This window comes from Trichomycterus rosablanca, chromosome 19 (assembly GCF_030014385.1).
Source record: "Trichomycterus rosablanca isolate fTriRos1 chromosome 19, fTriRos1.hap1, whole genome shotgun sequence".
Classification (NCBI taxonomy): Eukaryota; Metazoa; Chordata; class Actinopteri; order Siluriformes; family Trichomycteridae; genus Trichomycterus; species Trichomycterus rosablanca.
In genome coordinates, this window is record NC_086006.1 from 25,902,887 (window position 1) to 25,929,645 (window position 26,759).

Consider the following 26,759-nt stretch of genomic DNA (forward strand, 5'->3'; position numbering starts at 1 on the left):
CTGGCAGATCAGAATTGCCTCCGTATTAGCACAGAGCTGCTTACTTCATCATGTCGCAAGCTATATTTGAAGTTTTAGAAGGTAAATAATTATCTGTTTGACTATTTTATTTTTATTTGTAATATTTTGTCGGACATTTAGGTGTTTGTGTGAGGTCAGTGTTTCTCTTCCTTGTTTTCCTTACCTCATCAGAGCAGCTCAATACAGAACAGCACACTGGTTCATTCGTGCTCTAAAACCCCTTAAAATGTTTAATATTCTTTAATTTAATGTATAGTTTTTATATTTCGTGGTGTTATGGTGGGTTTTATTTATCTGTGTAGTTTTATTAATCATGAACTGATTAGAACAGAAGGGGAGGAAGCTATAATGTTAGAACAGCACTGGGCTTGAGAGACAACATGGCGGAGGGAGAATGGCGAGTAGCCGAAAGAGCGAGACACCCGGCTTTACACACACAAGCTATAAATTCAATTAAATAAACTAAATCACACACTTCTAACTGTTTGACACTTTGGGAAAGACCCATTCCTGTTTCAGAATTGATGCCCCTTCTGCCCAGCGTGAGGTTTTTAGAGAGAAGATTGCTGTTAAGGAACTCGCAGAGCCACATTGGACAACTTTGGGATGAATAGGAACGTCGATTATGTGTCAGGACTCAAGGCTGTTGATCACTGTCTGTCCTTCGTGCTCATATTATGTCTTGTCGAAAGCATTAAGTCCATAAGAACACCATCTAATGCTTCACCTTATCGATTGTGTAAACAACTGGTATCAAATGCAAAATAAAATGACTTGACACCATCAATAAAAAGCCTCAGTTGAATATACATCCGCCACCACACTTTACAGATGGTACTTTGGTATCCAGTTTTCACATTCTCTTAGCGACACCCAAAGCCAGATTTGTTCATCAGACTGTGACAAAGTGAAGCATGTTTTGTCACTCTAGAATATGTGTTGTGCTCCAGCTATGTCACTGCTCCAGGATCCACGGCCAGTGTTCTTTACACCAGGGGCTGCTGAATCTTACATGTTCATTCATAAGCTTAAATGTTTCTGGGTGCTTTGTTGTGAGATTTCTTTCTAATTTGTCTGCATTTGTTTTTATTTTTGAATTATTTTAAACATGGAAGCATGGAACATAGAAGGCCCCTCGATAGAAGTGGTGTCCACATACTAATGGCCTTGCATTGTGTTATTGTATGTGGTCACGCCAGTCATATTTCACACCTACATTAACATTCCTTTGGTGGCACGGTGGCTAAGTGGGTAGCACCGTCGCCTCACAGCAAGAAGGTCCTGGGTTCGATCCCCAGGTGGGGAGGTCCGGGTCCTTTCTGTGTGGAGTTTGCATGTTCTCTCCGTGTCTGCGTGGGTTTCCTCCGGGAGCTCCGGTTTCCTCCCACAGTCCAAAGACGTGCAAGTGAGGTAAACTGGAGATACAAAATTGTCCAAGACTGTGTTCGATATAAACTTGTGAACTGATGAATCTTGTGTAATGAGTAACTACCGTTGCCGTCATGAATGTAACCAAAGTGTGAAAAACATGACGTTAAAATCCTAACAAACAATTAACTTTCCTTCTTTATTTCTGTTTTACTCCTCCGCAGGCATGGACAACCAGACTGTCCTTGCTGTCCAGTCACTCCTGGATGGCCAAGCTGGTGTCCCTGATCCCAGTAATCACAGTGTTTCGGGGACCATCATCCAGCCAATGGGTATGTAGTGGGTTCATTCTGACACATCCAATAATATGTGTGAGTTCTTAGTGTAAGCAAATACTTTATTTTTTATTTTTTGCAGATGATGACGATGTGTTCTTGTGTGGCAAGTGTAAGAAGCAGTTTAACTCTTTGCCAGCCTTCATGATGCACAAGAGGGAGCAATGCCAATCGAATGCACCCTCGCTAGCCACCGTGTCACTGGCATCCAGTAACACCTACACACCCGTGCCCTCCGTCAGTGCTGTGCCACAGCCACCCACGAACAGACAGGTACCCATGTTCCTAAACACAGTGTGTCCCATCATTGGCTATGTTCAGCAACCCAATATTTAATCGATATCTAGGCATTTCCATGCACTTTCTTTGTTGACGTTTATATGAAATGTTATTGTGCATATCCATGCAGGTTTCGACGTACATCACCGTGCCTCCATCTCCTCTCACGCACACACTGGTACAGGGTAACGTTCTGGTCAGCGACGAGGTCCTCATGTCTGCCATCTCAGCATTCACGTCTATGGACACCTCGATGGCCGCCATGCAGGCTTCCACTCAGGTAGACCAATTTCCGTCTGAACAAGTGAGGTTAACGTCAAGTCGCTGCCGATCAGTTTCGTCGAGCAAAACTGACCCTGTGAGAACAAGATTGTGGCGTTGTCTGCTGTAGGAACCCTCACACCCTTACAGGCAAGCCAGCATTAAGGTCAGAGTCTACCATGCAGATACCAGATTTTAGAGCGGGTGGTTCTTTCTTGCATGGCAGCCCATAATCGCATGGTGCTGGAAAGCTTGCTTGACTTGCTTTGGGGGTGTGTGGATTCTATCTGAGCATCCAGACATCATTTGTTTCTGCATAAATTGACCGGTTGGTTTTCTTCTCAACCTTTAAACGAGAGAACATAGCAAGAACTTGTGCAACACTTCACAGGGCTCAGGCGCAAGAGCAAAAAAAACGACTCACAAACCAATTGTAGACTTGGCAGCATTGCTACCTCATTCAAATCATTCCAAGCTTGACTCGTAAATGTTGTATCTTTCCTACAGAGCAATCTGGGCATGCCCAGTGTAGCATCGTACATGCAGCACCCCCCACCGGCTGCCCAGCCACTACCACCGACCCAAGCTCCACCCCTTTCCTCCCAGGTTCCCTCCAGTAACAACAGCTCAGTGGTACAGGTGTACAGCACTCTGCCTCCGATGTCTGGAGGAGGAAATGCAGAGATTCACACTCTGGGTCTGCAACCCTTCCAGTCTGTACAGGTACAGTGATGCATTTATGGAGGCTGTTTGAGCGAGCACACAAAATAAAATACATGAAAAAGGTTGTAGTTTGCATTATTTTGACATCGGTGATTTAATCGTTCACAGCAGACTGAACATCATATGTAATTATAATAGTAGCAATATCATAATATATATTTTTTAGACATTTTTAATGATACCAGTTTGTGTTAATCAGTGTTTTGGACGTGTGTTTCAGGGTGCTGGTCAGTGTGTGGAGAACCAGACTGCAGCGTTCAGCAGTGGTCCAGTTTACAATCCTGCAAAACCAGCACAGAAACCCAAGAGCTGCAACAACACGGCGACCCTCAGTGAGCTGAACGAATACGACAAGGTGATCATCCCCAGAAAGACCAGGAACAACAAGAAAGCCCATGAAGGTATGGATTCTGGTGAGGTTTGTGGTGAGTTTGACACTGGAGGTGAGGTAGTAACTCATCCTGGATAGTGCTCTCTATACATCACACACGTACACTTCACCAGTTCACCTATATAGTGATTAATGTAGCAGGTGAGTTAGCAGGTGAGTGAGTGAGTGAGTGAGTGAGTATGTAAATGTGTGAATGAGTAGGTGAGCAGGTGAGTGAGTGAGGAGGTAAATGTGAGTGAAAAGGTGAGTGAGTGAGTAGGTACGTACGCAAGTATGAGTGAGTGAGTAGGTGAGTGAGTGAGTAGGTACATGTGTGAATGAGTAGGTAAGAGAGTGTGTGAGTAGGTGAGTAAGTGAGTAGGTAAATGTGTGAGTGAGTGAGGATGAGTGAGAGAGAGTGAGAAGGTAAGTGAGTGAGGAGGTAAATGTGAGTGAAAAGGTGAGTGAGTGAGTAGGTACGTACGTGAGTGTGAGTGAGTAGGTAAATGAGTGAGTGAATGTGTGTGAGAGAGTGAGTAAGTACGTACGTGAGTATGAGTGAGTGAGAATGCGTAAGTGAATGTGTGAGAGAGAGTGAGTAGGTAAATGTGTGAGTGAGTGAGTGAATGTGTGTGAGAGAGTGAGTAGGTAAATGTGTGAGTGAGTATGTAAGTATGAATAAGTGAGAATGTGTTAGTGTATATGTGAGAGTGAGTGAGTAGGTAAATGTATGAGTGAGTGAGTGAGTAGGTAAATGTATGAGTGAGTGAGTGAGTGAGTAAGTACGTACATGAGTATGAGTGAGTGAGAATGCGTAAGTGAATGTGTGTGAGAGAGAGTGAGTAGGTGAGTGAGTGAGTAGGTACGTACAGTACGTGAGTATGAGTGAGTGAGAATACGTAAGTGAATGTGTGTGAGAGAGAGTGAGTAGGTAAATGTGTGAGTGAGTGAGTAGGTACGTACATGAGTATGAGTGAGTGAGAATGCGTAAGTGAATGTGTGTGAGAGAGAGTGAGTAGGTAAATGTGTGAGTGAGTAGGTACGTACATGAGTATGAGTGAGTGAGAATGCGTAAGTGAATGTGTGTGAGAGAGAGTGAGTAGGTGAGTGAGTGAATGTGTGAGTGCCTTAAATGAATAAATAAATATTGTAGAATATTTATGCTGCCGTGTTTTCTTTCAGCAGGACATATGAAAGCTAAAGGTCAGAAACTGAAGTGCAATTTCTGCGACAAGGTGTTCACCAAAAACTTTGACCTGCAGCAGCACATCAGGAGGTAAAAGAGGAAATCCATAACATTTGTTCACAGATTGTTTACACAGTTTTTCTGCTAAACCCATGTGACATTAGTACTGTGCACCAGCACCAGAAGATGCTGGTCTGTAACAGATGTATTAACAGAGCAGCGTGGGTGACGGTAGCAAGGACAAACTCTTCAAATATTATTAACCTTAGACCGAAGCTAAAAGGAACCAATCTGTCTTGGATTAAAGGAACGACGACTAAATAAATCAAACCGAAATAAACAAAAGGAAAATAAGCTCATCTGCCTTGACTTGAGTCAGTAATAGAAGTCTAGAAGGTACCACAGCCGTGAAGCCTGTTTTGGATTATCAGCTCTCACTTCCCCTACTGTCAACAACCCTGAGTGTTCGTACGTGAGAGGCAGAACAACGGCAGCCCAACATCCTAGGTTACTGCCAATATCTTTGACCATAAACACTGAGCTCTGGGTCTTTGTCTAAAGCAGGAGGGTTCAACCCAACCCCAAACCTAGCGCAGTCTGATGATTTTGATCATTTTTGTATCGTGCTGTGTCTTGTTGTGTATTTATCATATTTTTCCTGCAGTCACACAGGCGAGAAACCATTCCAGTGCATCGTGTGCGGTCGAGCTTTCGCCCAAAAATCCAACGTGAAGAAGCACATGCAGACGCACAAGGTCTGGCCGGCCGGAGTGCACAGCACCGTAGCAAGAATGCCCATCACCGTCAAAGCTGTACCAGAGATCATAGAGGAGAACACAGCGCAGCATGCGGATGGACAGGACGAGCACGGTAACGGCGTTTACCTTTCATCTCAACATCTAGTTTATGCTGTCGCTTGCACAACCCCTGGATCACCACACTCCCCCTCCGACACGTGCCCAATCTGCGCCACTTCTTATCACCTGCCAGTGTGATAAGCTCTGCTTACACTAAGCTCCCTGTTTGTGACCCCCCTTCTCCTTCCACTTGTGTAGGCACATACTAGCAGGTAAGACCCAGTCTGACCTTCCCTTTCTCAAACATGCCCAGTTGTGTTTGTATGGACACCCTGTCAGGTCGAAAACTCAGTGGTTGCAGTGGTAGCATGTTTGACCACCCAAGCGCCCACCCAAGGGGTTTTTCAAACTCGCAGCTGTTAAACACATCTTTAACTTTAGTAAACAACCTAAATCTGTTTTCCCAGGATCCCTCACGCTGACGTAAACCAGAGCATTCATGCATGAAGCATCTACCGTTCTGTACATTACATACAGCTGTCATAAGAGCTTAATAAGCATTCACAAAATAAATGGAGATAAGTTGAGAGCCAACTAATGAATTCCACAAGTAGGGCAGTACTAGCGCAGACACCTCTATCAGAATCATTCCACTCTCCCTCCCTCAGGCATGGCCAATTGTGCCTATTTGGACTCCTGTCCAGGTCGAATGTACCGTGGTGGGTTAGCAGGGCACCCAAGCACCCCAAACAAAGCAGCACACACTGTCATGAAGTTCTTTTTTTAGTGGATAATTGAGCTTAAAAATGTTTGACTATTCCTCTGTCATTTTTTGCAGCAGGTTTGGAGCAGGACGAGGCGGATCCTCAGTCAGAAGGAAAGAGTCCTAGTCAAGCCATAAGCAAGCAGGTTATCGTGATCGACAGCTCGTACCAGTGCCAGTTCTGTGCCGCCAAGTTCAGCAGCTACTTCCAGCTGAAATCCCACATGACCCAACACAAGAACGAGCAGGTGCAGACAGTGTTCGGTCTTCACGTATGTTTTATTTTTAATTTTGCACCGTGGCTAAACACAGATGATTGTGTTTGAGGGAGGGGAGGTTGGATTGGGTGTCTTCCTACTGGTCCAAGCGCCTGCACGAGAGTGTGTGTGTGTGTTTGTCAGAATAGAATAGAATGGAATAGAATGGAATTATTTGTCATTTATACATATACAGGTGTGCAATACAACGCGATTCTTTCTTCGCATATCCAGCTTGTTTTAGAAGCTGGGGTCAGAGCGCAGGGTCAGCCATTGTACGGCGCCCCTGGAGCAGAGAGGGTTAAGGGCCTTGGTCAAGGGCCCAGCAGTCACATGGAGCTTAGCGTGGCTCTCTGTGCGGAAACCCAGCACTGGCAGGTGATAAGAGTTGGACATCCAGCTCTCCTTGATAAGATTGGGGCAGTGGATTTATAGCTGGGAAGTGGAAATGACTAAATTGGGAGATAAAGAGGGAAATATGCCACATCGCTTACAGGCTGGGGTGCAAATATTTATCGAGCTTGATTAAACCTATCTGTGTCACGTGTGCACTGTACAGGTCTACAGGTGTGTGGTGAAGACCTGCTCTCAGACCTTCCAGAAGCTGGACTTGTTCCTGGAACACACCCGTTCCCACCAGGAACACCTGACCTACCGCTGCCACCTCTGTACCAAAGTGTTCCCCACCCTGTTCGAGCTCAGTCTGCATCAGTACTCCCACAGCTTCTGTTCGCAGCAGAACATGCGCAAAGATAGCACCTACTACAGGTCAGAACCTCACCAACACGCCCACTACTACCCTCAGTTGCCCAATCGTGTCCGTTAAGCACCCGCATTGTTATGTGGCCTTACTGAGACTCGAACTCGGGTCTCAGTGTTGGTGGACTGGCGCATTGATTTGCTTCACCGTCAAATCGGACCAATAAATTTGGAATTAATCAAATAAAATGGACTCAGATGAACATCAACTTTTGTTTGTTGCAGGTGTAACAAATGTCAGAGTAAGTACTCCACACAGGAAGCTCTGGAGCAGCACCTCCTCACCGCCTCACACAACTACCCCTGCCCTCACTGCCACAAGGTACCACAAACTTCACACAAAAACCCAGTGTACACTTAACATTTGGTCAAAAGTATGTGGACACCAGTCTTAGTTATGGAGTTTAGGTGTTTCAGCCACACCTATTGCTAACAGCTATATGAAATAGCTTTGTAGTAACTGTGGACAGTTTGCTTTCTGATCCCAGCCTGACCCCATTAAACACATTTGGGATGAATTGGAACTTTGATTGCAATTCACAGTTACTTTTTTTTTTACCAAAAGGACAGAAATATGCAGGAACGCTCCAAAATGTTGTGGAAAGCCTTCCCAAAAGACTAGAGGCTGTTATAAAAAGGGGTGTCCATATACTTTGGAAAATATTGATATTGTGTGTGTGTGTGTGTGTGTGTGTGTGTGTGTAGGTCTTCCCGTGTGAGAGGTATTTTCGGAGACACCTCGTCACTCATGGTGCAGGTGGAAAGTATAAATGCCAAATCTGTAAAAAGTTGTTCAAGACGGAGCACTACCTCAAACTGCACACACAAATCCACTCAGGTACGACTGCACTGCTGAAGTGATCCTGAATAACACAAACTACTGATGATGATGATACATTTATTTAAAATATTAAATACCTACTAAATGCTACGTTTAGCTACACCGATCAGCCATAACATTAAAACCACCTCCTTGTTTCTACACTCACTGTCCATTTTACCATATAGAAGCACTTTGTAGTTCTACAATTACTGACTGTAGTCCATCTGTTTCTCTGCATGCTTTGTTAGCCCCCTTTCACCCTGTTCTTCAATAGTCAGGACCCCCACAGGACCGCCACAGAGCAGGTATTATTTAGGTGGTGGATCATTCTCAGCACTGCAGTGACACTGACATGGTGCTGGTGTGTTAGTGTGTGTTGTGCTGGTATGAGTGAATTAACACCTCACTCTCACTGCTAGACTGAGAATAGTCCACCAACCAAAAACATCCAGCCGACAGCGCCCCGTGGGCGGCGTCCTGTGACCACTGATGAAGGTCTAGAAGATGACCGACTCAAACGGCAGCAATAGATGAGCGATCGTCTCTGACTTTACATCTACAAGGTGGACCGGCTAGGTAGGAGTGTCTAATAGAGTGGACAGCGAGTGGACACGGTATTTAAAAACTCCAGCAGCGCTGCTGTGTCTGATCCACTAATACCAGCACAACAGTGTCAGTGTCGCTGCAGTGCTGAGAATGATCCACCACCTAAATAATACCTGCTCTGTGGTGGTCCTGTGGGGGTCCTGACCATTGAGGAACAGCATGAAAGGGGGCTAACAAAGCATGTAGAGAAACAGAAGAAGGTGGTTTTAATGTTATGGCTGATCAGTGTGTCAGTCAGTCTGCTTCATACTTTCACTGGGTCGTATTAGTAGCTTTATGCGGTTAGACAGTGGCTAATCCCTTTTCTCCAGATGATCTTGTTTACTGTTCGGTTCTTAGAGCCTCGTAATGGCTTGTTCGTTTATTCACTGTCTGTGACTCAGCTGTAAGTTTCTCATGATTCGTTTTGCGTTCTGGTTGCAGGTGAAAAGCCGTACAAATGCTCGGTATGCGAGGCCACGTTCAACCGCAAGGACAAAGTGAAGAGACACATGCTGATCCACGAACCCTTCAAGAAGTACAAGTGTCCTTTCAGGTACGGATGAAGGTCGGGTGTGTGTGTGAGTGTGTGTGTGAGTGCATGTGCCGGTCACGCTGTCTACAGCGAAACAGATAGATACTAATGATTACTTTTGTGACTTTAAAAGGACGCACGCAGGCTGCACCAAGGAGTTCAACAGGCCGGATAAACTGAAGGCTCACATCCTGTCTCACTCGGGTAACAATGACCACAGATGATTGACCAATAATAATCGATTTACAAACAAGTGTGAATATTTCCAGCAGCGTATCATCATCGTTTCTCTCATTCGCTGCATTCCAAATTGTGCTGGGACGGAATGTGTGTGTGTGTGTGTGTGTGTGTGTGTGTGTTATCTGTTTAGACATTAAGCCGTTTAAGTGCCAGTTCTGCCAGAAGAGCTTCAGACGGCGAGCTCACATGCTGGAGCACCAGCGCTCTCACACCAACAACTACCGCTTCCGCTGTTCCACCTGCACCAAGGGCTTTACCCGCATCAAATACTACAGAGAGCACCGGTGCCCACTGGCAGGGGGATCAGAGGGGGGCGCAGGAGCTGCTGAAGGTATATTAGGAGCATATTTATGGCCAAAAGTATTTGGACACCTGGCCAGCCTCAGCAGGTCAGGATTCGGTTCAGATCATCACTGTATGGACTTCCCCAAACTGTTTCAATGATTGAGGTTAAAACACCTGGACTCTCTAATTAGAAAGGGTGTCCAAATTCTTTTGACCACATACTATATAATGACGGCACACTTGCAGTTACACATTTCTACCACAGAGGCCGCCAAATCCTCAGATATTACGTACTGCAGCTTTAATGTGTGTTTGTACCTTATACTTGGGCTCAGGTGGAGAACCTGCAGCGGAATACACAGCCGTACCAGACGATGAAGATGAAGATAACGAGGAAGATGAGGCTTCAGCCGGAGCAGTGGGGGGGGCCACAGTGGACCCGGTGGAGGAACTGATGATGAATGGAAGGCGGGAGGACGAGAGGGCTGAAGGTCTGCAGGGGGGTGGAGGAGCAGATGGACTGCTGGAGGAAAGTGTATTCGGTCCAAATGGTGATTGACGGCTTTAAGAATTTGGCTGAGGGGGGCACAGTTATGACATTTATTTATAACAAACACCTGTTTAAAAAACTGATCGAATGATTTTCAGTTCAGAATAAAACACTCAAAAGACCCCACCCACTTAGTCCGGTCATTTTCCCACCCGGCAGACACGGTGGCCAATTGTGCCTGCTGGATGACGCCCAGCTGACCGGTACCAGAGCCAGTGTGTTCATAATCAAAATGCTGTCAAAAGCAACCAGTAGGTGGCACTGATACATCTTTCTTCATTTAAAAAAAAAAGTATCCTGGTCAGGGTTGAAGTGGGTCCGGTTTCCTTGGAATCACTGGGCACAATGCAAACACACCATAGACCATAGGCCTAGCCCCCCCCCCATCCTCAGACACAGCCAATCATGTCTGTATGTAGATGCCTGACCAGTCAGGAGCACAGCTGGGGGTTCAACCCTGGATCCCAGCGGTAGTGGGGTAGCGTAATTTACCGCTGCACCATCACATCATATTTGATGTCACATTTGCATTATAAACATGTCAGATGTACAAGTTATAATCCTAAAGGAACTTTTTTAAAACCAAGCACCACCCCTGAGTAAACCAGAATCTCCAAATACACCCAAATGGCATTTTTAAAAAGCTGTTTTAGTGACCTGAAATGCCATTTGCATGCGACTAGGAGGCCAAAATAGCATAAAAAAATCCTGTTTTCAAAAAATCTTGAGCTCATGTGGGCAGGTTTATGTGTTTTGTTTTATATTAAAACTATTAATGTTCTTTACTTTCTCAATAAAGAGACGAGCTTCGATGAGAAGTGCTGCTGCGGTTAATGCGATGTGTGAATGTTGTTTTTTTAATTTATCTTTATCTCCCAATTTAGTCATTCCCAATTCCCCATTGTGAACCTGCTGCTTCAGCCACCCCCTCCCCTCTTTCCTCGGACATAACCAATCACATCTACGCCTGGGTTCGCCAACTGGGCGCTCGAGTCGTTAACCGACAGCAAAACAAGGCCACATTTTACCCATAGAACTATTTATTTATTCAACCTTTTTATTACAGAATTTACAAACAAACCAGCCAGTAAAGGTGCAGAATATCCGGAGAGGCTTTCAAACGAGCCGCCTCAACACTTCATTTTAAGCCTCTAAAGAAGAGATCGATAAAATATTCACACAATATACAAGATTCAGATCATTTACAGAGTCGAGCTGTTCAGTATCATTTAAACGTGATAGAAAAAAGGCATCAGAAAATTATTAGCATTAAAATGCAGTATTGATGATTCAACTCCAGGAAAAAAAAATACACACTATATGGACAAAAGTATTGGGACACCTGAGCATGAGCTTGTTGGACATTATATTCCAAAATAATGATTCTGGTAAGCCTTTCTACTGTGTGTGGGAATTTGTGCCCTTTCTTAAATTCAATCATTAGGAGGGGTATCCACACACTTTTAGACATATAGTGTGTGTGTGTGTGTGTGTGTAAATATTTACACTGATAAATCAAATTTACCTCACAGTTATAGTTAGAACAAAATGATGAGCTGTAGCCGCCCCTGACAGAAGCGGCAGAAAGAAGACGAAGCAGCAGCTCAAAACTAAACCCCATCATCTCAACTGCTTCACAGTTACTGTATATCTCAATCAGTATCTGCTATTCACTGTGGGTTCTCTGTGGGTCCGGGGTGTTGCTGATTGGGGGGGGGGATCTTTTTACATGCCAAGGTAAAAATAAAACTGCATTAAAATGTGGAAACGTAAAACGTGGAATTTGACCAGAGGTGTACGCAGATTTTCACAAGACTGAATTAAACGACGACGCTCATCACTGATCCACATCTTTAGTACGAGTGTCCTCGTTCTACAAGTGAATCTTCAAACCGGCGCTGCTTTATTCAGGCTCCATCACAAAGTGTGTCCAGACGTAATGAAAAGTAGTTGATAGTTGTTTTAGAACAAAGCTTCATCTTGCTTCGTTTTCTCATTCACCACACACAACGTAAATCCCAGTAATGATCAGTAGTTTATAATTGACAGTGCAGTAAAGTTTCTATAGAAGTCTGGGCTTTATCAGTGTATACACACACTACAGCTGAATGTATTTAGACACCCGTGGAGTGGTGGCTCAGTGGTTAAGGTACTGGACTAGTAATCAGAAGGTTGCCGGTTCAAGCCCCACCACCACCAAGTTGCCACTGTTGGGTCCCTGAGCAAGGCCCTTAACCCTCAATTGCTCAAAATCGTGTTCAGTCATAACTGTAAGTCGCTTTGAATACAATATGCTTCCAGCTGGAACACCAAGGTATGACCTCACAAATTCCCACAGACACACTAACGACCGGGGGCTGTTGAACACACAAAAGTGGAAGGGCTAACTGCAATGGTTTGGCCAACAATTTCGTCAGGTGTCCACATACTTTTGGCAGTAGAGTGTACATTACAGCCTTTTGCAAATGTGCCCACTAAACTAACAATGTACCAATATCACTTTTGAGATATTGTGTTCATGATGTGCATTTGGATGGGACATGCCTCCAAAAAGGGCTTTAAAACATAAACGTTAGTATGTTCTCTGTGTAGGATCTACTGGATCCTCTGTTGTAGAACATAAAAGACCAGGGGCTTTTTGGAGTGCTGTGCTGTTGATTTGCTTCTGCCCGTACACCTCGTAGGTAGAATGTATTCGTGGTCACGATGCAAGCACAACTGCGGCCAATCAAATCCTCAAACTGAGATTTGAACAATGAAACAAATGCAAATGATTATGGGTCCAGATGATAATGTTGGCGTCACCGATGTATAGAAGTAGAATCGCATGATCATTGGGGCCAAGAACTGATCTAGCCAATGACTAACTGGCCTGTAAATTTCTTTTTATTTTGGATGATAACTGAAAGGTAAAAGTGTTGGGCGATATGGGCAACAAACCAAAACACTTCGGTAATTTAGCAGTAAAAAACGGGCCATAACAATTCATAATTTATCACCATGAGGAATATATCCAATATTCTGTTCACGCTGGAGAGCCTTGATTACAAGTAACAACAGCAACAATTACGTTTTGCCAGCCGCACAGATGCTAGTTTTAGATGAGTACCTGATAACGATACTCATCCGATATTTAATATCTTCACAGTGACCAGGCTGACCAGGCTTTGGAAACATCAAGTGTACGATTATGAGAGATTAAAGACGGCACAGAGCCAGTGATTATGTAAAAGACTGAAGAGTGTGATATCGGATCGGAACGTCCAGTGTGGTTACAGTGATTCCTGAGCCATGAAGACGCTGCTTTGAATGATTTCAGATCTAAATATTGAACGTATTTAAAACTAAATGAATAAAAATCTCGTATGATAAAATAAATCTCCAGTTAAAAGGGTTGTGAAAAGCGTTGGTACAGAACGGAAAAGCCAGTACAGACATACAGAGGATGGTTGGTTCATCGGCGTGCTAAATGACGGCTTTATATCCAGTGTATAAGAAGTTATAAAATCTCCCTGTTTGCTTTGGTGTCACTCCTGACCGAATCCCTCAGTCTCCTCGATAGCGAAGAGCAGTTTCTCCTTCATCTGCTCGTAGCTTCTATACGGCGGCAGGTCCAACCGGTTAAAACTGCAGGAGGGGATAAGAGCAGACATCAGAAGTGTTGATGTATCCTTTAAAGCTACGCTACACTGGTACACAGGGGGTGGAAGATGGGAGCAGCTTCAATCATTCCCTAAATGCGCTAATATCACTACAGACCACTCTCTTGCATTTCCAATCCAGCTGAATGGACACTCTGCCCTGTGTAGTACTTGTATTAAAGCTCTGTACAATCTGGTCCCACTGTGGTTTACAAGATGTAACATAAAGCCTCCACAAGGGGGTGTTCACGTACCGGTTTATTTAATTATTATTATTTTTTTTAGGGCTTGAAAAACCCTGTTCTAAGGTAGTTCTGATGATGCCTAGAGGAAAGTTTCGACTCGTCGTTTTTTTTGTTTTGTTTTTTTTCTTTTTATTATTATTATTATTTTTTTATTTAGCACGTCCAATTTCATCCCATCGATCATCCTCTCATTAGTGCGGATTCCTGCTCCTGATTGGGGCTGACGAGGCCGTTCCACGCCTCCTCCGAAACGTGCACAGCCAATCGACCGTCTTATCACCCACACTTGACGAGTGCAGCGTGGCAGAGTACCGTGCACGGAGGATCACACACCCCGCCACACCCCCTCCCGTCTCCATACAGGCGCCACCGACCGGCCAGCAGAGGGCGCGACCGCCCCGTTCCTGAGAGAGCATCCCCTACGGTCTCAAGTCCCGCCCCCCACCCGGACAACAGGCCAATCGTTGTCCATAGCCGCCCAGACTCGACCGTGAAGGCGGAGCTGGATTCGAAACGACGCTCCTTCGAAATCCAGCTCTGGTTGCAGCGCGTGTCTTTTACCGCTGCGCCACCTGAGCGGCTTCGACTCATTGTTTTGCTGACTCATTTTTATTTGACAGAACCTTCCTTTCACAACAGTGATGATTTCAATCCCCCCACCCCCATTTTCCAAGTCGTTTCCAATTCCCCATTGTTCCCCATTGCAGTCGCTTCTTATCACCTGGCAGTGTCCGTCCATCTTCTTTTTTTTCAAAGGGTGCATCTTCAGACACACAACTGCTGCCCAAACCCGTCCCTCACCCTACTACACAGTCAGCAGTACAGTGTTTCCTGTTTAAATTATTACAAATATACATACATGTACTACTTATTTGCCCAGTGGCCCAGTTTGTCCACATTTGACATTCGAAATGACATTTCAATCCTTTTCCTTTGAAAACATTACAAAACTCATATTAGTATTAGCTCCTGCAATTTCTTTACTCATTTTTGGCCCTACTGGAACTCTGTTGGTTGCCTCATGCTGCTCTGAAAAGCAGAGCTTTTATTAAATGAACACATGCTATTGATGAAGTCAACACACTTGCATGTACAGCCACCCTCATATTGCGTTTGCTTCACTATAAAGCTGTTTCTGTTATTTTGTCCACCACCCTGTACCTGCTGCAGTTGGGACTTAAATGTTCTCACCAGGTGTGGCTCCTGGGCAGCCAGTTTTCCTTTCCTGTTTTCTCAATGCAGAACTTCTGTGGTCCGTTGCTCCCTACAAAAACACAGTAGTGGGTTCGGGTAGACATGAAATGACCAAAAACTAAAGAAACTATGTAATACGGCATTGCACATGCCAAAATGCTTAAAATGATTGGCCACCTGGGACAAAACCATTCAGATAAATATGACACTCACCCATGAGGTTAGAGAAGCCCCCCGCGGGCAGGCGGCACGTCCCGGTGACAAACTGCAGCAGGCGCATTCGCTTCTCATTGTCCATCTCCTTAACAAACTACAGCAGAGGAGATTCGAGAGACCGGTTGGAGGCTTGTATATAGAAATGTGTGTGTGTAAACGATATGTAGCCAAAATTATGTGGACGGCTGACCACAAGCTTGTTGGACTATATACATTTTTGCTGTTCAACAGTATTCTATAGCAATCTCAAAAACAAATATAGTAAAGTTAAAATGAAAGCTTTGCTGCTGGCAGTGTGTTAGATTCTACATTCCTACACGAGAGTGTACATTATGTATGAGCGTGTACATTAAGCACCACTTCTCTTTGACCGTATAAGGACACAACTGTGAGTCGCTTTGGATAAAAGCATCTGCTAAATGGCATGAATGTAAATGTCATACAGAAATGATACAAAAGATGAAGCATGGGCAGAACGCATTTCATGTTTTCTGAGAGTGCTGTGTGTAATTATTATGAGCCACATAAGGAGGAATGCTGACGATGTAGGAGTCGACTAATTCATAGCTATTATCATCATTATTATTCAGTTTATTACGTCAACAATGTCAGACGAAGCCAGACGTCACGCGGTTGACGACTGAACGTGAATCATTATTGACCAGGTTGTATATTACAGTTTACGTACCTCCCAGAACCAGACGATCTGCTTACTGTTGGGTGTGTAATGTCTGTAGATTGTGTTCTTCTTCCAATCAGCCATATCAATCTCCTGCATGCCACACAGCAGCACCTACACACACACACACACACACACACAAACCCCAAATATTATTCTCTGTGAAAAACGAATAGCCAACTTTTTAATTTTGAATGATTGCAGATCTTTAAACACAATATTTCACACCAAACAAAGATGACTAAACGCATTTTATTAATAATTATTCATTTATTTAAGGAACAAAGCCATGCCATGTATTGGTGCCCTGTCCAGGGTATTCCTGCCTTGCATATAGACCCACCACAACCCTGACCAGGATAAAGCAAATGATGTATGGTAAAATGGAAAAAAAACTTTAAATATTTGAAAGTTTACTCCAGATTTTTCAGACCCTGTGACAAACGCTTGTGTTCTGTGCCACACAAGGCAGTTTCTGATATCTTCCAGCAGTAAACTTATAAAAGAGCGAATCAAATATTTTAGCATGAAGCACTGCCAACAGAGCAGAGGAGAGCTGCTGTGTCCCAAATGACACATTTATTTAACCAAATATTAAGCTTAACGGTGACACTAATAGTGTGGATTAGACACATCACTTCACCCGGCCTCTGCTTTACTTGCAGCCTAATTTATTTTATCTTGATTCTTAACGTCCTGTTTTACACACTTACTGACAGGATACGTAATTACTGGTTACACAGGGTTCATCCGGTCAATATTTTAATGTCAAACACAGTCATGGACAATGGTGTATATCCAGTTCACCTCACTTGCACGTCTTTGGACTGTGGGAGAAAACCGGAGCTTCTGGGGGACACCCACACAGACACAGGGAGAACATGCAAACTCCACACAGAATCAAACCCAGGATTTTCTTGCTGTGCTACCCACCAAGCAGCCTAATACAATGAGTTTTAAATATTTAAATAAAATACACTATATATGTATCTATATATGGCCAAAAGTATTTAGACACCTGATCATGAGCCTGTTGAACTCATGACCCTGCACTAGATCAGTACCTCTAACTCTCTGGCATCAAAATATTGCAGGTATTGCTGAGGCAGGACCTCGTTGAAGCCTTCTAGGAAAGCCTGTCTCTGCTCCTCCACACCTCGAGACAACCTCCAATCAGCCACGAGCCTAAAGGAGAAAGTCAAAGACCAGGTTCAGTATTTTCAACATCTATAAGAACTTGAATATTTTCTGGAGATGTTTGTGTACCTGATGTACTCCTCCTTGTTCTCCTCGGTGACCTGAATGTTTTCTCCGTCAGGTTTCAGCTGGTGGGTGGTGACATCCCCTAGGATGTCCTTATCCACAGCGAAGAACATCTCCAGTCCACACTCCTCAAGGTTATTATCTCTGTGTAAAAACATCCACCACAAATGAGCTTTGAAATGCTGGAGTCCTTGATAAGCTGTTACACTAGTAAGACCTGCACTTATTACACCAAGAGCAAGGATACGTACCTAATCCAGATGAGTGAGTTGTAGAATTCGGGGTCCATGGACTCCAGATCGTTAAGGGTGAGAGGTTTGTTCAGGATGTGCTTGTAGAACGGCAGCGAGAATCCGGTATCTATTAATTTTCCATGAAATAAAGCCTGAGCGAGAACAAAACACACAACGTGCACGGTCAGTCTGGATCAGAGCGACTGCTTCATGCAGTACATGTAAATAAAACGGCGACACTGGGCAAACTAAGTAAACGTATTCCATTACAGTTTAGTGTGGCAGTGATTCAAGCAAAATAAGACGACGACATTGTGAAAAGCCTCCGTTTCAAATATCACGTGGACCTGCGGCGAGCGAACCTTCTCTGTGTTTTTAAATCCACTATACACGCCACAAAGAGCAGCGCGCAGCCAAATCGATTTACCATAGCAATGAAGCGGCCAATGAATCTGAAGTATTTGAGATGATCTGGATTGATGGACGAGGCTGGATTGATCTGCAGACAATAGTTCTCCTTGCCGGCGTATTCGAACAGGCAGTACATAGGGTTGAGCACGTCATGGGACAGCAGGAAGAACCACTCCCTAAAGAAGGAACGACACAAAAACCTCAGGTATTGGGTAATACTGTGGTACCTTGTAACTCAACGTCCCCTTAACTCAAAATTTTTGAAACTTATAACCCAATGAACAGTCACTTTGTTCAGCGCTCGGCTTGAGCGCTGCGGTAAAACGTCATCAAGGTGTGCATATAGCTGGATTTTCCTCCCTGTTTCACTTTTAAACTTGTGTTACAGCTCGAGCTTCTGAGAAATTGTGAGAATCAGCTTTTTGTTTCAGTGTTTTTATATTATATTTGTGTTATTTTATATTGAGTGTATAAGTGTCAACAACCCCATTATATGCCTAAAATATATAAGTCCACGGGACCATGGAACGCATTAACAGGTGTCCCAAACATCCTTATGGGAAAAAATACCTTAAAACTCAACACCACTCACAGAACCAACTGACATTGAGTTGGTAACATAATTAACTTCTTTTGCATTGATGTGTGTCAAGTCAAGTCAATTTTATTTATAAAGCGCATTCAAAGACCTTGAGGGTCATCCAAGGCACTGTACAATAAAATCAGAACAATAATAAAACAACCCAGTAAAATAAAATGAAGTAAAAGACATAAATAGTGTGAAACTGGACTTGTGCATAAGCCACTGCACCCAGTGTTTCACTGGGGTTTCTATTTTAATGGTCAACCACATGATTTTTGCAGACTTGTGCACAGAACTAAGACCCAGGCGTACAGTAAAGCCTTCACTAGTGCTTCCATATCTGTGCTGAATCTATTTTCTGTATGTTTAGAATGTGATTTTATAATATGACTATGACTGTTAAAAAGATAAATACAAACCGACAGCTGTCGGAATCAAACTGCTCAGGCAGTTCAGATTTCATATCGTCTCTTTGCAGATAACTACAGTGATGTGATTTTACCTTGCGACACCACCGTAGTCCAGTCCCTCCTCCCCTGGGAAGGTGATCCACAGTCTTCTGCGAAGGTCTGGAGGATTAAAGCTCATAATCTAATACAGACAATAGAACGATTAAAATGACAAACAATGGCAAAACATATTTAAAGACAAATTCCATAAAAAATTATAATAAAATTAATAACAGTACCTGCTGGAAGGAGTCTTCAAACAGCGATTTGCGACTCACTGTGATCTTAATGTGCTGCGGCATAGCTAATTGCTACAAAAGGCAAAAGCGGAACAAAAATATACATTTAATAAACTACACTATTACAGGTTGTGGATTCCATAAGAAAACAATGAAAAGTACTCTTTGTAATGTAGAATATACACCGATCAGGCACAACATTATGACCACCTATCCTACTATTGTGTTGGTCGCCCTTTTGCTGCCAAAACAGCCCTGGAACCGCGATGCTCTGTGTATTCTGACCCCTTTCTATCAGAACCAGCATGAACCTCTTCAGCAGTTTGAGCTACAGTAGCTCGTCTGTTGGATCGGACCACACTGACCAGCCTTCGCTCCCCACGTGCATCAATGAGCCTTGGCCGCCCACGACCCTGTCGCCGGTTTACCACTGTTCCTTCCTTGGACCACTTTTGATAGATACTGACCACTGCAGACCGGGACACACCCCACGAGAGCTGCAGTTTTGGAGATGCTCTGACCGTCACAATTTGGCCCTCGTCAAACTCGCTCAAATCATTACGCTTGTTAATTTTTCCTGCTTCTAACATCAACTTTGAGGAGAAAATGTTCACTTGTGGAGCGGTGATGAAGAGATAATCAGTGTTACTCACTTGACCTGTCAGTGCTCATAATGTTATGCCTCGTCGGTGTACATTTCAATGTATATTATATACACTATAATTATACTTTTCCCTAATAACACAATTAGTGTACTATATCTACTATAATTATTCTGTGCTCAGCCACCAAGTCCATTAGGTTAATTGGTTGACTGCGTAAGCAAGGGTGCAATTACTTTTGCCCCACAAGGGTGATTAATCCAGAACAAATACTTATGATAAACAGAACTGAATACACACCTGACACCAGTATCGGAAGTACTGAACTTTGGCTCTGAAGTCTCGCACGTAGGTGATAGGTGATAAGTGAGGGTTGTTTTCTCTAAGGTAGGAAACACAAGCATGTTATAAACCATATTTTACTCTATTTTAAAGTGCACGGGTGGGTCTAGTGAGCCAATTTGCTGAAAAAATCCTGCAAAATCTCTGTGTGTAAAGGGCGAGCCCAAAATCAATCACTAAATGCACATGACTGTCAACCCTCCATCCATCACTGCTGTAAACACTGGCATGCTTTCGCAGATGGATATTACAACACAGGTTTGTGAATACTTTGAGAAATGGCTGTCAATAAACACCATTTATTATTGCATCCATAATGGAATGCTGCTATTCGTCAACAACATCCAGAAATGGAGCAGACTTTACTGGGCTCAAGATTACCTGAACAGGCCAATATATAAAAAATGTGTCCAGACTCCGTTTGAATTGCGCTTTGTATAAACTGGACCGACCGTACTTCTGATAGATTTCAGCCAGGGTGACTCACAGTGATGATTTGCCCGTCCGGGGGTCGATGTATGTGGTGGCTCTTTTGTTGTGATCCACAAAGTACGGGATCCCATCCGCCGTGAATCTCATCTCCCAACCTTCTGGTAACGGCTTCTCATTCGCCAGCCTGTAGGACACAGCAAGACAGAGGAAACCATAAACCAGTTTGAATTAGTACTTTGAATTATACCAGGGCGTTGTTTATCTATTGGAAAACTACAGAGGTATCACACACTCATTAAACGTCAGGAAGACAGTGAATCCAGAACCACCTGTAAACACTGGAAGCTTGGCAGAAATGCATCATGAACAGGGAGTCAACCAACCCACACATTCAGTCAATCACTTTAGTCCAGGTGCAATTTACCAGCAAATTCACATCTGACCTGTGTTTGGGAGGTGGACGTACCAAAGGGAACCCTCATAAACATGGAAGATTCACGCCTCTGGACCTCTGGAGGAGGTGTTTAAAGCTTAGAACCTCTGACCGCATTATTTATTTAAACTTTTATTCTATTTACATATGAAAAATTTAGCTATCAAAATATTATAATTATTACAATCCAAATCTCATAACTATGATTAAAAAAACTACTAACTGCTTTAGCAGGTAAAAAGTTGGAGGGGTGATTTAAGGCCATGAATGTGTTGGAGGGTAGGGGGCATTAGAGGGTAGGGCCATGTCCACGATTAAACCCTTACAGCTCATTAGAAATGCAGCTGCCCGTCTGGTTTTTAACCAACCCGAACACTGCCACATCACCCCACTGCTGCGTTCTCTTCACTGGCTTCCTGTAGCTGCACGCATTCAGTTTAAAACACTGACGCTCGCCTACAAAGCCAAAAATGGACCAGCGCCAAGCTACCTTCGTGGCCTAATCAAACCCCGCTCTGTACCACGCAACCTCCGAGCCTCTAGTCTCGCTCGACTTGAGCCCCCATCCAGGACTAAAGGAAGACAAGCATCAAGGCTGTTCTCTGTTCTAGCGCCGAAGTGGTGGAATGAACTTCCTCTGTCTGTCCGAACATCCGAGTCTCTTGCTGTCTTTAAAAAACGATTAAAAACCTTCATCACCTTTTTACTAAACACTTAGGCTGACTTGTACTTATTTACTAACATTCTAATGTTCCATTTACTAACGTTCCATTCTTTTCCATTTAAAAAAAAAAATGCACTTTGGTTCTAAAAGGTTTTAGCAGATTTGTGTTCTTTGACTGTTGTTTACCTAAACTTGAGAAATGAAATGTTCACTATAGAAGCACTTCTGTAAGTCGCTCTGGATAAGAGCGTCTGCTAAATGCTGAAAATGTAAATGTAAATGTAGTGGGGTTTATGTACCATCAGCATTTATAACTACATATGGGTATGATGAATCAAATTCAAATTAGTTCAGAGTAAAAAAAATAGACGTCAATTTTACTCAAAACATTTATAAAATATTTTTTAAGTTATAATTTTTCATTTATAAGATTTGCCTACGTAATTTCTTATCATGAGCTCTAGCTCACTATTAACAATAGCAGAGTTTGACTCTTATCTGTGCGATAAGCCTTGCCTTCAACGCTGCAACAGCGACTCCTACTGTCTGTTCTGTGCGGAGGAATACGGAGCAGTGTGGTCCTCTATACGAGAGAACCAACCTGCTGTTTTAATCTGTTTACGAACTGGTAAACAAGATTAAAATCTGAATCTAAGCGTGCCGGTATTTAAAGTGTTGAAAGGTGTACTGGGAAGAAATTCAGCTCACGTGTCGTCTTCATCAGGATGTAACTTGCAGAAATGTAAACGTAAACAAAACAGTCTGACCCAAATACAGTATTTCTACCTTATATGGAGAAGTACTTTTAATACCAGTGACTACGAAATACAAAAGCATTTAGGATTAAACTGTATAAACTGTAGATGGTATGAAGCCTGACCCTTGAGCACGAGGGTCCTCCCATTGAGTGGATCGAGTCGCGTGGTGCACAAAATACGCTCGACCATTAGAGTCAGTTTTCTTCTCTGAAATGGAAAAAAAAAAAAATATATATATATATATATATATATATATTACTATTATATAATTACTCATATATATACACATATAAACACATATTTGATTAAGTTCACTTAATTCAGTTACATTCATTTTTAGCACAATGTGAAATATATTGAAGCTTTGGTAACATGCAGTTTATCACAACGCTGCAGTACAATGTGTGAAAGGATCCATTAAAAATAAATCTCTCTCACCCCATCCAGCTGGAAGTGGACCAAGAGGGTCAGACTCTCTATTCTGTGCAAGACAAACAAACAAGACAAAAAACAAAACACAAAATTAAACAAATGAATGAATAATTGTATTTTTCTTCATTTTTATAACATGATCTGTCCTGTTCAGGGTCGAAGTGTCTGGTTCAACCGGGAAACACTGGGCCCAAGGCAAGAACACCCTGGACAGGGCGACAATCCCAGATAAAAGCATCTGCTCAGGGGCAGAAATGTCTGGAAATGCAAATTTAGGAAAAGATTTAAATGTTGGATTTAAAACCCAATTGTAAAGCTGCGAATGTTAAGCTTTGCGAATGTTGCTGTGGCGTTCACGCCTTTCATATGATACATGGCACAAGCACTTTCAGCTGGCTGTGCCTCTGAGCAGTAAGCTTGAAAACAATCCACAATACTGACTAACAGGAGTGACGGCTTATTAACATGCAGTTTTTTTTATATAAAAATGTATTTAAATTTAAATCTATTACTTCTCTGCAACTTTATCACTTGGAGATGCAAGAAGATCAATAAAAAACAACAAATGAATAAAGTGGCTTTATGAAACTGCAATCAAACGACGAATTCAATCTTATTAAAGCTACAAACCCTGTGTGTGTGTGTGTGTGTGTGTGTGTGTTTCTTACCCCGTAGCTAAAACGCTGGTTGAACTGCTGCATGACTGCTCCCTGTAGCTGGCTCCTCTGGTGCTGCCACTGCTGATAGTTGCGCACTGTCTCCACAGTGGGGCGCTGCCACGAGGTCGTCCGGGTCGTGTGATCCACAAAGTACACTCGGCCCTGCGGGTCCACGCGACGCTCCCAGCTTCGACAAAAAAAAAAATACAAATACGAGTGTAAGCAATTTCACATATTTAAAGGGACCCAAAAGAGGTGCAAGTTCAATTGTTTAAAGTGTAAAGGCTGCAGCTTTTACCCAGCAGGCAGCGGTTCAGGTCTCTCCCACGCTGTCCGCTTCTCCACATGATCCACAAAGTACACTCGGCCCTCCTGGTCCACTCGCTTCTCCCACCTACAGGTGCAAACACAACAGTAAATACAAGCGATCAGCGGCTATCAGACTGCAACAGTAGTAGAGGGGGTGGGAGAGGCAGAAGCATCCAAACATGCAGCTCAACTATCAATATCAACAGTGATTGGTCAGTAATGAGGCAGTAACGAGGTCCAGGTATCCCACGCTATCTGAAAATAGAGAGTTTTTATGAAAGCTGAAATGTTGGGAATGTAGGAGCATTCCAGTTCCAAAAATAACCTACTAGATCAAAGCTAATAACACCAATAACCTAAAACACGACCTAATAAATACACAAGCTGACAGAAAGCAAAAACAGCTTGTTGGACATCCCATCCTAAAACCATGTGCATTTTTTTTTTTAAGTTGCTCCCCTGATTGGCAGCCTTCACTGTTCTACAAAATCTCTCTTGGCTCACAATTCATCTCAAAGTTGCGTAATGGGGTTGAGGTCAGGGCTTCACCAAAACTGATGTTGCCCCACAGCAAATTATTTATTTTATAAGCCTGTTAGCCATGAAAAATTATAAAACCCCTGAACACAACAGTTAGAAGAAGTGTCTACATCATTTTGGACATATAGCGTAACTTTATATTAACATTAACTTCTGGTAAAACATAATACAGACTTAAATAACGATCCACGGTGTGTGTGTGTGTGTGTGTGGGGGGTTACCCGGGTGGCAGAGGCTCGGTGCTGGCGTTGGGCATCCTGGCTAACACAGGGGTGACTGGGGCGGGTTCAGGCGTGGCCTTTGGGACCCGCACTGGTGTCTCTGCATTAGAGGAGTCGCTGCCATCCGGTACTGAACCATCAGAGGTGCTTGCTGGATATTTAAAACAGAGCGGAGAGTCAGAGTACAGCACGGCAAACAGGAGGAGGTTTAAAAGCTGCGTTCACACTGACATTCTGGGTATCCGACAACAATGCAATATAATATAATACAATACAATACAACAGAGGCACATCTGTGCGATTTCTAATAGAAGCCAAGAATGTCCAGACGGAAGCAGACTTAGCGTACGTCACAGTGTACAAGATCAGCAGTAAGAATGTCTCAGTCTGACCTGGAGAGGACAGCGGTCGGCGTGGGGTGGGTGGAGGTGGTCGGGAGGGTCTGGGTGGCCTCTGGTTATGTGATGCCCGACCTGCTACAGAGGGAGAGCCGGATCCGTTGACGGCGCGTCCGTTGGGGACGTTGGTCACACTCGGAGAAGCCTCTCTGCTTCTCCTGACCGAGGACACAGACATACACACATGACTAAAACCTGCACACACACACCACTCTTGTGGATAAAATTTTAATACATTCATGTTTATACGCCATGATTCGTTTATATTCTCTATATAGTATAGTAATACATGGGGTGTGTTCGAAAACCTAGGGAGCTGCCTTGCTGTCTTACTGTCCACATAGGCAGCTGACTTAGTAGAGAGGATTCTAATAAGTCAGTGACTTATAAGGCAGGTTATTCGAACGCACTACTTAGACAGCGATTCCATCGGGTTTAGCATTTCGCGTTTAGCATTTCGCCATTAAAACCAATAAACTGAGGTAGCACAGCACGCTAACGTCAATAACATCTCCCTTCATGTACCGATAACGGTTAAATTTCCTGACAAGCCCGAACTTGCAAATAAAAACACTCGGTACAAGTTTATACAAGTTAAAAATCAGTAATATTTTATTTACGTTTGAAAATAACTCCATTCGTTTCTCCGCCCCGTCAGCCATGAATGCTGGGATTGTCTCGATCACTGAGGCAGCGTCGGATGCTCACTCGTTCTTGAGCCAAAATAACATTGAAATAATAAGATGCCTCAGAAATGTGGATTTTAAGGCATCTAGGATTTCGAACAGCCTCCTTCTCGGGAGTGCAGCACAGGATGACGTAAAATGCTGCCTATGTAGACAGCGCACTAGCTTTTCGAACACACCCATGGCGATTCTCTTTCTCATATTATTACAGATGAAATGTTTAAGCTTGTACTAATAACTTGGATAGACCTGCTGACATGTTTAATGTGAGAATGTTCGGTTTCTGCGCTTCTCAGAGGAAGTACTGTGTGTGTGTGCTTTATGGCTCAGAGCTCTCGAAATAAGCTCCGAGAATGGACATAGCTGTCGTATTTTAGAGAGCTAACATATGTGCTAGACGCAGAGGTGACCTTCTCATGACCTCGTAAAGGGGAGAATCATAAAACTTAAACTTGTGCAAGAGAATAGCCAAATAAGGGAATGAATTGATGCTCGACTGACGCCCAAAACATCGGTATAAATGTGTGAGTACATTCTCTGATTCGTTGCACTCTCCTGAACTTGCAGATCATTTCGGACCGATAGAACTTATTCTGTAAGTAAAGGGAGTGTCCTGTTGCAACAGCTCATGTTTTTCTGATCAAATAAAATTGTTATTCTTCACATTATACCATTGTGTAGTCTGACTTTATTTTAAGTGATTGTGTCTAGGTTCTGAGGATTTTTCAACCACACTCTGATTCACAGTGATTTAAAATATTAGACCACAGTGAAGCATGGGAGAGCAAATCAGCAGCCCAGACCGATGTAAAAATGTGTTGCATATTATTTTTTCATAGATATATAAGAAAAACAATATGAAGAATATATTTATATTTGTTTTTAATCATTGTTGGGAAAGTACATAGGCGGATTCACTTGGCTCGAGTTACCTTGTGCTTGTGTCCTCATTATTCTGCAAATCTCCATTTGATGTGCCTGAAAAACAAAAAA

The 26,759-nt window shown here is 43.3% G+C and overlaps 2 protein-coding genes across 5 annotated transcripts in view; one reads left to right on the forward strand and one right to left on the reverse strand.

Annotated features, from left to right (window-relative positions):
- On the forward strand, positions 1 to 17,291 carry znf341 (zinc finger protein 341). 2 transcript variants are annotated; one of them, XM_063016168.1, is made up of 17 exons: positions 1 to 81; positions 1,614 to 1,721; positions 1,807 to 1,997; positions 2,134 to 2,283; positions 2,772 to 2,987; positions 3,208 to 3,388; positions 4,540 to 4,633; positions 5,208 to 5,413; positions 6,179 to 6,351; positions 6,920 to 7,128; positions 7,345 to 7,441; positions 7,825 to 7,957; positions 8,972 to 9,083; positions 9,196 to 9,266; positions 9,433 to 9,633; positions 9,923 to 10,138; positions 17,207 to 17,291. In XM_063016168.1, the coding sequence occupies exons 1-17, from the start codon at positions 51 to 53 to the stop codon at positions 17,230 to 17,232; spliced, it is 2,415 nt and encodes an 804-aa protein (XP_062872238.1). In that variant the 5' UTR covers positions 1 to 50; the 3' UTR covers positions 17,233 to 17,291. The 2 variants fall into 2 exon arrangements, with proteins under 2 accessions (XP_062872238.1, XP_062872239.1); XM_063016169.1 differs by having other exon boundaries at positions 6,182 to 6,351.
- itchb (itchy E3 ubiquitin protein ligase b) overlaps positions 11,160 to 26,759 on the reverse strand; it is a 26,919-nt gene continuing 11,319 nt past the window's right edge. For all 3 annotated transcript variants that reach the window (XM_063016165.1, XM_063016166.1, XM_063016167.1), the window contains 19 exons: positions 26,699 to 26,744; positions 25,075 to 25,238; positions 24,683 to 24,833; positions 23,911 to 24,006; positions 23,622 to 23,799; positions 22,960 to 23,002; positions 22,644 to 22,728; positions 20,722 to 20,850; positions 20,193 to 20,274; positions 19,291 to 19,362; positions 19,105 to 19,193; positions 18,036 to 18,195; positions 17,627 to 17,760; positions 17,379 to 17,519; positions 17,177 to 17,297; positions 16,122 to 16,226; positions 15,431 to 15,527; positions 15,215 to 15,287; positions 11,160 to 13,764 (listed from right to left, as the gene is read on the reverse strand). In XM_063016165.1, the coding sequence (XP_062872235.1) occupies positions 13,665 to 13,764; positions 15,215 to 15,287; positions 15,431 to 15,527; positions 16,122 to 16,226; positions 17,177 to 17,297; positions 17,379 to 17,519; positions 17,627 to 17,760; positions 18,036 to 18,195; positions 19,105 to 19,193; positions 19,291 to 19,362; positions 20,193 to 20,274; positions 20,722 to 20,850; positions 22,644 to 22,728; positions 22,960 to 23,002; positions 23,622 to 23,799; positions 23,911 to 24,006; positions 24,683 to 24,833; positions 25,075 to 25,238; positions 26,699 to 26,744 (2,066 nt within the window). In that variant the 3' untranslated portion in view covers positions 11,160 to 13,664. The remainder of the gene's footprint in view (positions 13,765 to 15,214; positions 15,288 to 15,430; positions 15,528 to 16,121; positions 16,227 to 17,176; positions 17,298 to 17,378; positions 17,520 to 17,626; positions 17,761 to 18,035; positions 18,196 to 19,104; positions 19,194 to 19,290; positions 19,363 to 20,192; positions 20,275 to 20,721; positions 20,851 to 22,643; positions 22,729 to 22,959; positions 23,003 to 23,621; positions 23,800 to 23,910; positions 24,007 to 24,682; positions 24,834 to 25,074; positions 25,239 to 26,698; positions 26,745 to 26,759) is intronic.

Excerpts from the sequence above, each read along its gene's own strand:
- znf341 (XM_063016168.1), top strand. The coding sequence starts at position 51 with ATGTCGCAAGCTATATTTGAAGTTTTAGAAG. Across the intron at positions 7,129-7,344 it reads AAAGATAGCACCTACTACAG|GTGTAACAAATGTCAGAGTA; the intron begins GTCAGAACCTCA and ends TGTTTGTTGCAG. Across the intron at positions 7,442-7,824 it reads CCTGCCCTCACTGCCACAAG|GTCTTCCCGTGTGAGAGGTA; the intron begins GTACCACAAACT and ends GTGTGTGTGTAG.